The following is a 15520-nucleotide window of genomic DNA, read 5'->3' as shown; positions in this document are numbered from 1 at the left end:
CCTGAAAATATTTTACTGTTTTTTAAAACAAAAACTCATATTTTATTATTGATTTGTATTGAAAATAATTTAGTTATAATTTAGTTGCAGGTCATGAGTAATTTTGGAGATGCAGTTTCCAGCATCATATAATTTCTTTTTACATCCCAAATGACCTTAAGTTAAATTTGCTAGTACTTTAATAATAATAATAATAATAATAATTGCTTACATTTATATAGCGCTTTTCTGGACACTCCACTCAAAGCGCTTTACAGGTAATGGGGACTCCCCTCCACCACCACCAATGTGCAGCATCCACCTGGATGATGCGACGGCAGCCATAGTGCGCCAGAACGCTCACTTTGTATGTATGTATGGTGCAGTAGTTTAACTAGGCTAGATGGAGAGCTTGTTTGCTGGTTAACACATCGTTATTGGCACGGTTTATGAGGGATGTGGGACAGTTAATGAGAGGGTACCACTCAGGAAGAAGTGACTCATGTGACTCGGAGGCCTGCATTTTGGCAGTTGTTCTGAAAAGTGACTACTTAAAAAAAATAATTCTAATTTCTTTTGCATTACAGATACATGTTGTATATGTCAAAATTCAAATTAACCTTTTAGCCTTAATTATTTATTCTTTATACACCATATAATATTGATTCCCTCTGCATACAGTACTCGAGCTCTTAGCTGTTACGATTTGAATTTTATAAATGTGTATACAAACAACGGAGGATCCACAGGCACAAAACTGTGAAGGTTTCTTTGCTAAAGGCAAAACTGACAGTATTAGCGTTAATTATTTCGGTGTAAAGTAATTCTAAGAATTGCAGTATTTTCTTGATTACATTTAGCTTAAAGTCTATCTAAGCAAATTCAATCAAAATGTATTACAATAAATCTCTGTGATTAACAAAAAAATATATAGTACAAAATTAGCTAATTAGCGTGCCAAATGCTGTCAGGAAGAACTCCTCTAGTATCAGTAACATATCAAATCTCCCTTTGATAGGAACTAAATAAGCATAGTTATGTTTCAACGGGGACTGATGACCGTGGAAGGACTCGTTGCTAGAGGCAGCCAGCGTTACTACTTTATATAAACCAAATCGGAAGCTATGAAGCTCGACGAAGAAACAACGGTGCGTACAAAAAAAGGGTAAATTGGAAGTTTAGAAAAACTCTAATCTCAGATGTTTTATTAACGTTTCACAGTGGTATTTAAATGCTATACTTCGTGAACCGCAATATACAACAATTTTATGGGATTAAAATAAATCGGATTAAAATCAGTGCCATATCTGTAATATCACAACCTTAATCCCTGTTGCAACGAAGGAAGAAGTTATCGGTCGTCTACATTTTATTCAGTTTTGGTTCGCCAGAATTTTTTAACGCTGGCAGCCTTCTTCTCCGGCAAGAACTATCGTTGATAAGACAAACATGGAAGAAACGCTTTGTACATGTGTGTATTAAATATATGTTTCCAGAGCAGATAAAAAAGGAAATCAATGTTACTTTATGTATGCTACATTCGTGCTTTTGTAATTAATCTAAAAACGACTTTATACCACAAAATACTAATAATATCGGAAGACAGTTGGAACAGTATGGAACGAAGAATTGTTTAAAACATTCTTAGAAAGTGTGTCTAATGTGATGAAACAGTTATAAATATGTCATTTAAACAGACAACCTTTTGTGGAGCAAGAGATAGGGTTGGGCTGTTTGAAGAGAAGTTCGATAAAGACGATTGACACACTGGGCATTTTTTTTTCCTTTTATTTAAAGGATTCTTCAAGCAAGCAGTACCCCCCCCCCAAAAAAAAAAACCAACAACAACACCACCACCACCACCACCACAACGAGCATTAATGTTTGTTATTTGGGAGATTATCAGTACCTCCTCACTGAATATCGCCTGTGCTCGATGTTTGGAAAAAAACTGAAAAAAACGTTTAGCCCTACGATTTACAGCCATCGCAGAAACCAGACTGCTTCCGTGGATCATGAGTGGAAGGGTACCTTTAGCAGAGAAAGCCCTTTCGGAAGCATATGCGAACCTTAGATACAAAGATACATCGTTGCTCATATGGCAGCAGCAGCAACAAGAATTGGAGCAGGCACCCCCTACAACCTATCTTAACCGCAGCCAGAGCATGTGGTACTCTCAGAATGGGAATCAGGCCATTTTGGTGAAGGACAGAACCAAGCTGGGTACACGAAGAGACATGGAGCAGTCTAGAATTTGCTTAATAATGTAATGAACATGGGTGGTTTTTAAAAACACCTTATTGTTGTTGAACAGTATTTTTGTAATCTACACTACAAAGAAATATCAGTGTCTTTGTTTACTTGAAGACCTGTGCGTTCAAGGAAAGTTGTAAGAACTGAAATCTATATTAAGTACAATTTAATTCAGTGTGGATAAATGAATGCTGACACTGTGCATGTTAGGAAGCTGTGAAATGATCCTTTCCTTTACAGGTATACTTCACAAAAACACTTTTTTATACATGCCAATACAGAATGTCATAGCACTTCACTCTACCAGTTTTATTTTACAATCCTAGAACTTTTTAGTGATGTATTTCCCAATTATACAAATGTGGTAGTATGATTATTTTATTCTATAACTTTAAGCTGTGATGCCATTTTACCTTGAAATGCTACTCACCCATTTTTTAAAAAATATTTATTATATAGTACAGAACACTAATATAGTCCTACTGAATTTTACATTTTTCAAAGTTTTTTTAAATTTTTAAACTAAAATATTTTGTGTGCTGTTGTAATTATTATTAAATGCAGATATTGTATTTTTGATATGAATTATGTTTCATATTTATTACAAAATTGCAAATGCAAAAGTAGATGTTAAACTTTGTTGTGAGAAAATAATTTCACTTCACTTCAGAACTCACTTTCTAATCTAAACTTCATAATATTTTGAAGGCATCTGCAAGTTTGGTTATCAGTATTAATGTAATATTTAGCAATAAATCTTTATTATTTTTAACCTAAAATGTTACCTTTTTAATAAGGTTAATTAGTTGCTCTTATATTTGAAATCTGTACTTAAAGGTTTTAACATCTGTGTGCTGATGCCACTTCATGGCACAATTAGACACTTTTATCAAAATATTGGTTGTCTCAATGCTGCAAAGTTCCTTTAATACAAGATGCAGATGCACTTCATATTTCATATTGTAATATTTAGATTAGTTCATATGTAAATATTACAAATTTGTAACCAAGACTTGTATAATAAAGCAGTCTTTTATTTGGGGAGTTAGGAAAATCACATTTCCTTAGTATTCTTTAAGTGCACAAAAGACCACTGACAAGGTTAGTAGAAAAAGTGTTGCCCTCAACTTTTGGTAACACTTTAGATTAGCAGCTACTGATTACATGTATTAATTTAGGTAAATTTAGTAACCAGCGATTTGCTCTACAAATCACAATACAAACTATGTTATGAGTACATTAAAAGTTGTAGTAACCTATCTGTTAATATATTGTTTTTAACACAATGGTTGATTATTGTGTGCTTTGTTTGTAGGCCTATTAAAAACATCTCATGTGAAAACTGCAGTATGGAGCAATGAAATGTGCTCTATGTACAAACAGGGACAAGCGGCATAAAGAATACAAAACATTCCAGTTATTGTGCATAGTACAGTATTGCCAGCACACCTGCTTAGGTAGCAATGTATGGTGTGAAACAGTCCATTGGGTTGTGTTCATAAGTCTTCCATGATCACATGCACTTCTTGTTCCAGAGTGCAGTTTTTGTGACAGTTGTTTGAATTGGGCAATCTGGCAATCTATATGTGCAAGATCGTAATTATAATTGTATTTATGATTATAATGATCTGTATGATTTACTATTAACATGCTTATTGTGCCTTTATGAGGTATTGCAACAGTGTTTTAACATCACTCTGTGACAACAATATGTTAAGATATACATTATACATACACAGGGTTTCAAGTTTTTTGTTGTTTATTTACGAAAAACAAAACAAGCCCCATGTGAGTTACAGGGACCCTGGTTAGCAGTTACATCAAATATTAGCTTCTAATTCTCCCCTCCCCCCCCCCCCCGCAACCCTCCCTACATTTGGCTCACAGGCCAGTGTTGCAATAAACAAGCCTAAAACTACTTACACTGAATCCTTGCTTTCTTTTCCAATGACTGACATTTACAGGAAGATACTATAAACAGCTCAAAAAAAGGTATAAGAAAGTTACAATAAACCTGCATGCACATCATACATAAAAAGTAAACTTTTGTCTTTTTTTAAAATATAAAAAGAACTATTATATCTGGATCAGGGCCTAAAAATCAACTAAAAAGTGGTGAATATATATATTTATATATTTTTTTCAGTCTTTCAGCTCTAGTTATATCACTCACAACAGAAACCTAGAAGGATCTGTATAAGTGAACATTGCTTTAAGTATAAAAAATGTATACGAAGTTTTGGGGACTTTTACAGGTCAGTGATGCCAAATAAAATACAAAACCACCACATAAATCAACTGTTATTTCATCATGGTTTACATTTTGGAGGAACTTTAGAATGCAATTCAAACATTAATGCTACAAAAATTAACTTAAACTATTCACCCAATGAAACAATTTAACAAATCATAAAGATACCATAATGGGATTTCAGCTGAGGATTATTGGACAAATTCACGAGGCAAAAGACAAATACATTCTGAAACCAGTGTTTTACACCACATAATTATGATGCGCACATTTAGAATGTAGGTCACATGCTTTATGATCTAGACAGCTGTTTCAGTGCAGGAGCCAATTCATATAGTGCAGATTAACGTGTTACGCTTAAACTGACCAATCAAGATTCTCATTTTAACAGAACCCAAGAAGGTACTAGTGTTGAACATCTCAATGTACCACTCAGATGATAACATACGAAGAGAAATGTTAACCCACAGCTTTACATTTAATAGCACCAACAGCTTACCAAATTTTCAAATTGTTTTATTCTGAACAAACCAACCCTGGTTTAAATTTACCAATATATCTGTCTTTTCCTGCTGTATAAAGTAAATCGTTGGGCACAATTCCACAATTATAAATAATAACAGCATAATCATTCGGGATGTCTTACATTCAATGTTCCCTAGCGTGGCAGCCATGATTTCCCAGCCATACAGAAACACAAGGCCTAATGGGCACACACGTCCTATGACCATTCTGCTGTGCTATAGCTGCTATTTCTTCCACTGTGTACTGTGTAGCACTGGATGAGAACACAGTTTATGAACAGGTACTACTTAAAACACGAAATGAAGACATGGAAGAAAAAGACATGAAATGGGTATAGAACACAGTAAATAGTGGTGAGTTTAAAATGTAACATTACAGAACAGGGACCCTTAGAGCTTTGTAGTTTTTTTTTCTATTTAAAACATAATGAAATAAAAAAATGCAAGCAAAAAAATTAATAATAATAGTCCAAAACCGCACATCAAGGCAGTTCTAAGTCAGTCATACTTCACAGTGGCCTTATCAAATGATTTGGCAGTTTAGCTTCTGAATATAAATTCAGTCCGGAAAAGTCAATTTATCATTGTGTTCAGGGGATAAAATATATAAACACAATTTTCTAAACAGAAAATTACATTTCCATACAAAACACTTTGTCACAAACAAATTGGAAACAGGTCTTTAAAATCAGGAAGGCCCAAATTATACACATTAAATCCCAATACAAAGAGTCTTTTTTATCAGCTGGGAAGCTCTGGCCTGATTCAGATAATGTCTGTGACTACAACTTTACAGAACACATAGATGTATATTAGCCAAAGGGATCTGGTTATTAGTCGCTCAATCGTAGATTGAATAGTCAAAGTCCAATATATGACTGTAAAAGAAAACACCTTTTATATTACAAACTGCAATATTCTCATTTATTTTTATACAGCTGAAGGGTTTTTGTGTGAAATATCCCAAAACAGAGTTTTAAAATCATTTACACCATATTGTTAATCAGATAGGAGTTCAGCCTCCTCTTATAGTCTAATAAATGACACCATGGCAGACTACCTTCAAAAGTTTTCCCCAACATGAAAATAGTTTACAAATGGGTAATGACTTTCTATTTCCCTATTTTAATATTGCTGAAAGAAGTGGAAGTAGAAAATTGGATAACAAAAGGTATACATTTAATAGTTCTGCCCTCATGTCACACAGAAAGTTATCAACCACTCAAAATTTACATTTTAAAATGCCTTCAGTGTACTTTAATTTTAATTAGCAACACTTTACTATATGTATTGTTCAATGTTAGAGATTTTGCTCAAATGTCTGCTTTCCTATAGAGTCAGTTGAAAGCCAACTGAAGTATATAAGTCTACTGTACTATTTTAAGGACAGTTTGCACAAGCATTTCTCTTGATTGTCATACAGAATGGACCTTAACAGGCTACTGGAGTTCCAGACATTGAAAAAAGGGGAAACAATTTCTATATGCAGCACAAGTTTAGTATACAGTATATGCAAGTTCAACATTTGTCCTACAAAATCTGTACAGGATAATATAACAAAGTTAAAGAAAACACCAGCGAAACAGACATAAAAATTAAAATGCGAAAACAAAACTGGCATATTTACTTTAAAAAATGATGAAAGTACCAAGGGGAACTAAATTAATCTTTAAGAGAAATAAAACAGGAAATCATTATTTTATTGCAAGTGTCTTAGTTTTTATCTTTTATTCATGGTGATCAACTTCAGACTGCAATTGTTCCTCTCTTTTCTAATTCACTTTACAGTGTATAAATAGTTGACATGTTTGGCAGTCATCGACGTATTTATACCAATAACTTTCCTGAACCCTAAAAAAGCACCAAAACAAGAAGAACAGATTACCATATAGTACCACCTTTAAGATTAAAAAAAGGCTTTCAATTTTAAGTTGGTATTTTTTTGTATTTGCTTTTAAAAAGTGTTTAAAAACTAAAAAATGCTATTTGTTGTTTGTGTACATAATAAATTGGAGGTCAAATAAATAAAAAGGTATCGAGATATATACACACACGGGCAGATGTTCATGATTATGGAATGTGACAAGGTTTCAGTTACCCCCTCCCCTACCTCCCCAACAAGGCTGCACAACATCCCAGTTTCAAAACTGAGCCAGAGACTCCTCCAAGTTCAGCTGTAGCTTGACAAAAAACGTTTGTTGGATCTTTTGACAAACACGTAACTATAATATACATTTTCCAAACAGACGTAACTTACTGGCAGGGCCCCCCAAAATAAGACCTATACTCCTTTTCATTTGTCCAATTCATTAAGTAATAAAAACTGATAACTGTAAGAATTTTGTTCTGGTAATGTTAGGCATTTCCCTTTAAAGGCCAGTGACACAATAACACCACACTTTCATTCAGCTAGGTTTCCTCAAGATGTTTTTTTTTTCTTTTTTCATATTTATAAAAATTTTAAATGTTCTCTGACATTGTTTTACTTCTTTGTGACTTATAAAACACAAGTCCTAGAGGGAAATAACCATGACTGCATACAATGTTTTTTTTTTAAAAAAAAAAGTAAAAATGAACTAAAACAAGAAAAAAAGACGTGCGGCGTGTGTTTTAATCAGAGTCGCTGCTGTCTGAGCTGGAACCACTCGAACTGCTGCTCCCAGAGTCAGAAGAACTGCTGCTCCCACTCAGCCTAGAGGGGCCTCCAGCAGGAGTGGAGCCGGTCTTCTCTGCTGGGAAACACACAAGACACAGCATTACCAACACCATGCCAGCAAGAGGGCAAACTGAACTTGCACTACGTTAGAGGAGCTGGCTACTCTTAACTGAGGTGAACGTCCATCAGCCAAGTACGGGAAGCAACCAATTTTGTATCTTCCCAAACTGTGGAAGACACATTCCCTCAAAACAATCCCTGCTTACCCTGGTGATAAAATACAGGGCCTGCGGCTTCCAAATTTGATGTCTCAGTCGAATGATTTTGACAAATTCATTTCATTAGCAAGGTTCACACTGGAGAAATATTAAAATTTTACAGGGTTACAGAGATTGTGTTGACCTAATCCAAATATAAAAATATGCAATAGGAGAAGCAGGAAAATACCCACTGTCTTAAATGTAAAAAAATAAAATGATATAGACCAGTTTACTTCAATGCTTTTAACATCCATTAAATCCCTGAACTCTGGTATTTTAAAGCCGATTATGTGAACTTTTCTGACTTGTGCTTTCTGCTTAGTTCTGTTTCTGCTTGGACTACAATTTATTATTGCATCAACCAGTTAATTTTCCAAAACTCAAGGGGACTGATGTCAGGAAATATTGTAGTGCTGCAAAACACAGCTTTCCTATAGGATATGGAAGCATGTTTTAAGGATAATTTACTTTATTTACTCACTGGTAAATAAAAAAACTATGGCTGCAAAAAAGCTTATTCATAACTTGCTACCATTGCAAATCAAAGCAGAAACAACTGAAAATCATGAAATACATACAAGAAGAGACATGTTTAAACCAGAAAACGCTAAGAATTGGTTTCTGGTTAAAGCTTTGTAAATTAAAGACGGTGGAGAAGTAGAAGACTGCCAAAATCAGTCCTCCAACTTCCATGTTGAATGTGCATATGAAACTCTAAACAGTTGTCTAATAATACAATCTTCCATTTTAATTAAAACTTTCAAAACCCTTTCCACTTACCATGTTCTTAGGAGTTTGAAAGGTTCTATAAGTAAACATAAAAAAATACCTGGAGGGCAATGGGTGACGATGTGGACTATAGGATGCATTAAGCAGAGGAACACCTTGACAAAATTAAGGATTTCATCACCCACATCTTGTCTTTGAGAACAGACAAGCATCACCGTCACTAGCAGTGAAGAATAAACTATTAAAAATATGGGCTTCTAGACAAACAACAGGTTGTCTATGAGCTGTGAAGCCCGAGCAGGTGTCAAGAGTAAGGCGCCATGGCACAGAAACATATCCACTTTCACAATACTTATTGCTCTTAAGAAAATAATGTTAAATTATTTTTTTAACACTCCTATGGCAGTGTAACTGAAGGAAGAGATCCCCAAGGACCGTCACAGTAAATGTCCTCATTAGCAGAAAGTGGAAGAAATTACATTCAGTGCATCAAGTGAAACAGCACCGGCCCACATTATATTTTAAAGGATAGTATTATTCTCCTACATTTGTCATGGGCAATAATTCCTTTTTGCTGGATGGGTAGGCATACTTCATATTGTTATCTTTACATGCTTGCTGGTAATCATTCCCAGTAGTATTATGAATTATTAGATCAGTCAGAAGTCTCTTTAGCTTTTCTTATGCGTGAATAATAGCTCAATGTGAGCACACACTTCTAAAATCCAATTCAGTATTTCAGGGAACAGCTCTTCAGTTACATAGAATTCTCTAATGATTTGAGATGTCCAAAGCACTAGTGCTCTCTTTAACTTGTCAAACTGAGTTGCTAAGACCACAAAATGGAAATCCAGGTTGATTCTGAATAAAAATGCCCAGTTTCCAAAACATTTATCCTGCCAAGGTCCATGAATACTTTCTAATGATGAAAAAAAATAAAACAGAAACATGCAAACATACAAGACGCGAACATTGGTAGAAAAAAGCATGCAGTGAAATAACAGAAGATTGAAACAGAAAGGTCCCCTTTCTAGAAGTAATAAAGTTAGACCTTCCCTCAGGCACGTCTGCGAATTCTGTTATTCAATCAAGAATAAATAAACACAAATCAAATGCTGATAAAGGTCGTTATTTAGCATCCTACTATAAGTTTCCGAGGTCAGGCAAGTGTTTGTGCTCTTTCCTTGTGGTGAGCACCACCACCACTCTGGAATGCAATCCTGACACAATCGACTATGAACCACTACTCTCACAGTTGTTTGCAGTGGCATGGCAGCAGTGAATCTGTCCCTGTCTTTAACTGCTACACCCAGGGGTAGAAGACAGTTACTACATGATGATGTTCAACAAAATAAATAAGCAAAAGGAATGAACAAAAAATAATCGCTATTTTAAGCACCAATTACACAAGAGGCCACAGGTGAAATATACCCGAGGTGAGTCGAGCACAATTCACTCCGATTAAACTGGATCACCCACTTTTAAAAGAACTGCAGAGCCACTCCAAGGGAACAAGTAAAGTCAAATGAAACGGGAAGACGGAGGGCAATTTCAAAGCAAGCCAAAACAAGCCCGTTAAAATAAAGAAAATGAAATGGCCTCCTTCAGCAGTGGACATTTCTTTGAACCGTGCTCTAGCTAACCTGCCTACTCTATCTTTCTCTAAAGACAATAGCCCATTCGGCAGCCTGTAAGTCAAGCCGTGTTCAACCCTGAAACACAGGTACCTTTTTTGGGCGGTTTCTTGTTGTTGTTCAGCTGTCCGCTCACGTCCTGCAGCCTCTTTTCTAACTCTTTCTTCTTTTCCTGAGCGAGTTCCTCCTTAGACTTCGCACTTTTTTTCCCTGTGCCAGCTGTGGATGAAACACACAGCCGTGTACAGTAAGTACAGGGATCGATCTAGGACCGCACAGCTGTGTTAACAATGAGCACAGGGAACTTTTCTAGTTTTAAAAAAATAAAATCAACTCAAAGCATCGCCAGGCAATGCACGGCTTATACCAAAAAGTCACTGCCTTGGACTACTGGGTGCCAAGCTCTTTTCTAGCTCAATCACAAACCAAAAAAGGAAGCACACTAAAGATAAACCAACAGACGTGCACAGGGGGTAGGGGAGTGGAGAGAATCTTAGCGCTAGTCAAACGCCTATGGAGCTTGTTTTCCTCTACAGCCAGAGAAAGGTTCTTTTCCTGAAGCAGACAGGTTCTTGAGTCTTTAAAGGAGAGAGAATTCTGTCCCCTCAGAAGAAAGGCAAGCGATTTGCGAGGGGTCGGAGGGAGAGCCACCCTACTTACGTAAAGGTTTCCTCTGCTTTTTCTGTAAACAAGACTTGACGTATCGCTCAAGCTCGCGGAGGGTGGAGGGTTTGAGCGTCTCGAAGTCGATTTCGATCTCGTCGGGGTTGGAGTCCCTGAGCGAGGGCTCTCGGGACTGAATGATGTGAACTACCCGGCCCAGCTTCTCTCCGGGCAGCCGGTTGATGTCCAGGCTGAGTTGCCTCTTCTCGTCGTACGTCATGGGCAATGAATCTTCTTCTTCATCTGACTCGTAGGTGGCAGCGGGTGGCTTGGCCCCCTTCTTCGGTTGCCTGAAAGTTTTAGTCAGATCTGTGTTATATGACGACTTTCATCTTAAACTGAATTTTAATTTTTACATGAAAGAGAAGAGTGATGTTAGCGTCAAACAGTTATAAACAATATATTCTGGCTTCTGGGTTTGGACTATTTAGAGTATCTAGCTATGATTCCCTGTATTCACAAGTTAACATCCCTATGACATCTGTATTTTGTGTTTCCATGCATCTGTTATATTACATTATTATTTTCACTTCCCTTTTTTTAGACATTTACATATTACTGTTTAAGACTCACAATGAAAACTGCAGTAGCCTCCAAATCTTATTAAATATAACTGCAAGTTGATTTAGAAAAGAAAATCCAGGTGGTATACTTCCAAGATTTTAACCGTTTATAAATCAAAATGTGACAGTAATGTTACACCCAGAAAATGAATACTGAATATTAGAGCAGCTTTACTATGAAAGTAAAAACATTTCTTCATTACATAACTTTCAAATTTACTCTTACCATGTAAATGAAACTTCATCAACTCTAATGATGCTGATAAAAATATCCTTAAGATATTCAACTTCAACTATGGTGTCGCTCATCAAAAAATCAAAGGCTACCTAAAGGGATGGTTGCTACCCTAACTAGGAAAAGGATCTAAATTTGCCAAAATGTGCAATCAGAAAAGCACTTTTTGGAAGCTCACATCCAAGGGTAATTAAGAATCTTCAAAAAAAACTCTGGCACCGTCAGGAAGCACTGTCTCCAACACCACTAGTTGAAGTTAACCTCATTAATTTAGTGTCTGTGGTAGACATGGCCAACATAAAAAACAAGATTGTGCCAAATAGCAAGTAACTGACTGCCAAGTCAATAGGACCACATGATGTCGTTGGATGAAACAAACCATGCTTCTGGACAATCTTATTATCAGCATTACCAGAAAGCAGAAGCTCATACTGAAAATAGATAACATAGATGTCATCCCTTCTGTGAACAAAATAAATTGATCTGTCCTTGCTTTAGAGGTGTTTTGCATCCTCTGGTCTTGGTGTTCTCAACAAAACCGAGGTGTAGTTTCTCAAGTACTCGAGATTTACATCAAGTGAAGTTGCAAAAGTACTTTACAATAGGACAACACGACAAAGCTTCCATCAATCTCAATAACTAAATGGTAAAGAAAGCATGAAAATCAATGTTCTTGGTCAAGACTGTAGAACACTGATGGTATGGACTGAACAAGGAAGATCACAGGTTTTGTGGCACACAGCCTAAAGGAGACGGAAAGGTCCTATAATGAGAAGTGGTCAAACATCCCTCAAGAAAATAATAAAAGGCAAAAGAACGCACGTGTTCGAAGGTTGGAAAAGGTTAAAGAACTTGCAATGTATTGATTTCTTGGGTGAATGTATTTGGACAATATTTAGAATACGGTTCTAGTTTAGACTAGAATATGATTCTAGTTTTGACAAATCTCTTTATGCATTCAAAATTAAAAGGTATTCAAGTCTTTAGTTTTTATCTATTCAAAAATACTTGAATATACCAATGGATTTTCATACTAAGTCCATTTTTTTCCACTCTTTTTAATGACATCTACACAAAGGGCTGTGGGAGTTTGGAAGAAACTGCCCAGCCAAAGTTTTGAAGTTAATGAAACATATTGAAAGATAATGACCAGTAGTTAACACTGTATTAATATTGTCTGACGCAATACTAATACCTCACTGCAAATACCTCCTCAGATGGCAGATTTACAGTGCATAGAGGTACAGATTCTGTGAGACAGAAAAGCTGCTCTCTAGTATTTTAACTGTATTCGCAGTGAGCATATTAATCAAAACTATTATTATTATTGGAATTCAAATAAAGTCAGATGAAGATGTAAATGTTCTCTAATATTGAATAACACTTGGGAGAATCAGTATTGTTTTCAAAGAAGGGATATTTACGAGTAATTATGAAGTTTATTCTGGACAATTTGAATCGTGTACATCAGTACATTCAGTCAGCTCTCAAGTAAGAATGTTATTCCCTTGTATCATGTATAAAATGACCAGTTTTCAACATTTCTGGCTTCTCCTTGCAATTCAGCCATGAAACTCATTTGTCAACTTTGTCAGACATGAGAAACATGGTGATTGATAAAACCAACACAAATACTGGGGAGCTTCAATGCAGCTGGTTTTTATATTACAGTTTGAAGAAAAGGCTTCTGTTTGACGGAACACATCCAATAATTATCTTCTAGCCATTCTTTTGACACACAGGGTGTCAAGCCAGGGCAGGAAGATGAAATACCTGGTTGCGGTAGTTGTGCTGTTGGCTTTCTTCGTAGGTGCTTTCTTCTGCTGTGTTTGTTTAGCCGGCTGTGATGACTTGGCCCTCTTCTCTTCCTCGACTTTCCCCTTGTTGTGTTTGTCCTTGTCCTTCTCCTTGTCTTTTTTCTTCTTCTCTTTCTCCTTCTCCTTCTTCTCCTTCTTCTTCTTTGGCTTACTTACCGGGGCCTGAGAGAGAGCAGCTAACTGCTCGTGGACCGCCTTAAGCTGGGGAGAGATGCAAACAGAGTTGTCTCTTAGCTAGAGGGCCCCAGAGAAGCTCAGTTCCAGAATAGGAAAGCAGGGACTGTGGGGATGTAGAACAAGTCTTGTCAAATGATCATGTCTCTTTGTTGTTTCACAAAATGGGAATTTTCTATCAACTGCTGGTGATTAAAAATGTTAAAAAACAAATGACTTTCTATCTGGCATTATGCTTAGCTTTGAAGATTTCTTAAGACTTCTACAGCTGCTAAGGCATAAACTCTTGAGTAACAGTAGTTTTGCTAAAGTGAACTTATTTTTTCTTTTGCAAATTTGCTTTTGTATTTATAATCGTATAAAATACATTTAGTTCTACTCGCTCATTTAGGTTGCGTAAAAGAGCATCTATAAGAACCTTCCCCCAGGTAGGTTTGCAAACCTGTTGTTTTACAGGGCAATGTTTTAAATGGTTTTGCCGCATATACTAATAAATCATGTAGCAGCGAGTAAGCATGTTGAAACATTATACCATTGCAAGGCAGATAATGAGAAATTAGCAAAGTGAAAGAAAATGAATAAAGATCACAAAAGAGTGAACTTTGTAGGGGAGAATCATTAAGCGCAGCTTAGGTTAGAACACACAAGTGGTGACAGAATACGTCTTTAAAAAAGAATATCGGAAAGTCTTGTCCCATTACAAACCATTTTGCACCATTACAAATTTTGCCATAGCTTTAACAGTCTCTAAACATAAAGAAAAGGGCAAATCTCTGAGCGCAGCACAGCAAGCTTTCGCAAGGAACAGCTGAAAGTGCTTAAACCAAAGCAACCCTGCCATTTTGACTCCTCTGACTTTTGGTGGACATTTAATCAGTTGCCTCCCTTTTTTAACCCTCTACCGCTTAGATCAAGGTGCAACACAATGGCCGTTAAATAAGGAGTTAGTGGGGACCTGTAAATAAAAAGTGAATCACCTGAAAATGTTTGGCACACCCGTTTTTTTTTCCTGCCCCGTTACCATTGGGGCGCTCCAGAGTGATTTGCTGGCAAAAAAGTTAAAGTGAAATCAGGGGACAAGATATAATATGCCAAAGATCATGTTAAAATGAGTTAGACAACATTTACTTTTTTTAAAGTAAAACAATAACCTTTAGCTGCTACTATGAACCAATATCATTTCTAAGAAAGCTATGAAAATTCAAAGCCTAACTAATAGGTACAGCATGCACGACAAACTATAAATCAGGCTGATGAACTGCCTAAAAAGTTGAGGCGGTAGAGGGTTAGATCTCAGGTCATCTCAGGGTGCAGGTGAGAGGGTGAAAATCAGCTGTATTCCAGCACTCTGCACTGGCTGCGGGGGGGGAGGGGGGATTCCTGGGGAGCCGACAGAAGAGGGGTCTGCCAGTGGACAGAGCCCTGTCCGGTCCTCCGGTGCTGAAAACCCACCTGTTCCGAACCCACCTGTTCCTGCAGCTCGGCGAGCCGGGTGGCCCGTTCCTCCTCGGAGTCGGAGCTGTCGGAGTCGGAGGAGGTGTCTCCACTGCTTTCGCTGCTCTCCGTGCTCTTGCTGACCACTGGGGCCGCGGGCGGCGCAGGGGGAGGGGCCGGCTCAGCGGGCTCATCGGGCATCTTGGCAAACCGCATCTCGAACACGTCCTGCCGGGCACAGAGGGGGCACTTGTGAGGCTCAGGTGTTGAGCGTCACATTGGCATTTTATAGCCTCTATGTTATACCTATGTAGAAATCCTGTTATTGCAACATTTCGTCCTTTTGCT

At 37.0% G+C, this 15520-nt stretch overlaps 2 protein-coding genes across 10 annotated transcripts in view; one reads left to right on the top strand and one right to left on the bottom strand.

The window, feature by feature from the left end:
• The first annotated feature begins 1042 nt into the window (after positions 1-1042).
• On the top strand, positions 1043-4150 carry brd3os (BRD3 opposite strand). Its single transcript, XM_088615521.1, has one exon. It carries the CDS (start codon positions 1995-1997, stop codon positions 2247-2249), a length of 255 nt encoding a protein of 84 aa, XP_088471647.1. The 5' UTR covers positions 1043-1994; the 3' UTR covers positions 2250-4150.
• The window catches only part of LOC148643984 (bromodomain-containing protein 3-like), a 30029-nt gene continuing 18482 nt past the window's right edge, over positions 3974-15520 (bottom strand). Inside the window, exons 8-13 of one of the 9 annotated variants that reach the window (XM_088615511.1) lie at positions 15191-15400; positions 14716-14784; positions 13521-13765; positions 10947-11239; positions 10380-10505; positions 3974-7739 (exon numbers count right to left, since the gene is read on the bottom strand). In XM_088615511.1, the coding sequence (XP_088471637.1) occupies positions 7618-7739; positions 10380-10505; positions 10947-11239; positions 13521-13765; positions 14716-14784; positions 15191-15400 (1065 nt within the window). In that variant the 3' untranslated portion in view covers positions 3974-7617. Of the gene's footprint in view, positions 7740-10373; positions 10506-10946; positions 11240-13520; positions 13766-14715; positions 14785-15190; positions 15401-15520 lie in introns of all 9 variants that reach the window. The other 8 variants (XM_088615513.1, XM_088615514.1, XM_088615517.1 and 5 more) reach the window with 8 other exon arrangements.

The sequence above is a fragment of the Lepisosteus platostomus genome, chromosome 21, assembly GCF_059453375.1.
Source record: "Lepisosteus platostomus isolate fLepPlt1 chromosome 21, fLepPlt1.hap1, whole genome shotgun sequence".
Classification (NCBI taxonomy): domain Eukaryota; kingdom Metazoa; phylum Chordata; class Actinopteri; order Semionotiformes; family Lepisosteidae; genus Lepisosteus; species Lepisosteus platostomus.
Note: the sequence above shows the minus strand (reverse complement) of the source record. Positions and strands in the feature narration are given on the sequence as shown.

Excerpts from the sequence above, each read along its gene's own strand:
- brd3os (XM_088615521.1), top strand. The coding sequence starts at position 1,995 with ATGAGTGGAAGGGTACCTTTAGCAGAGAAAGCCCTTTCGGAAGCATAT.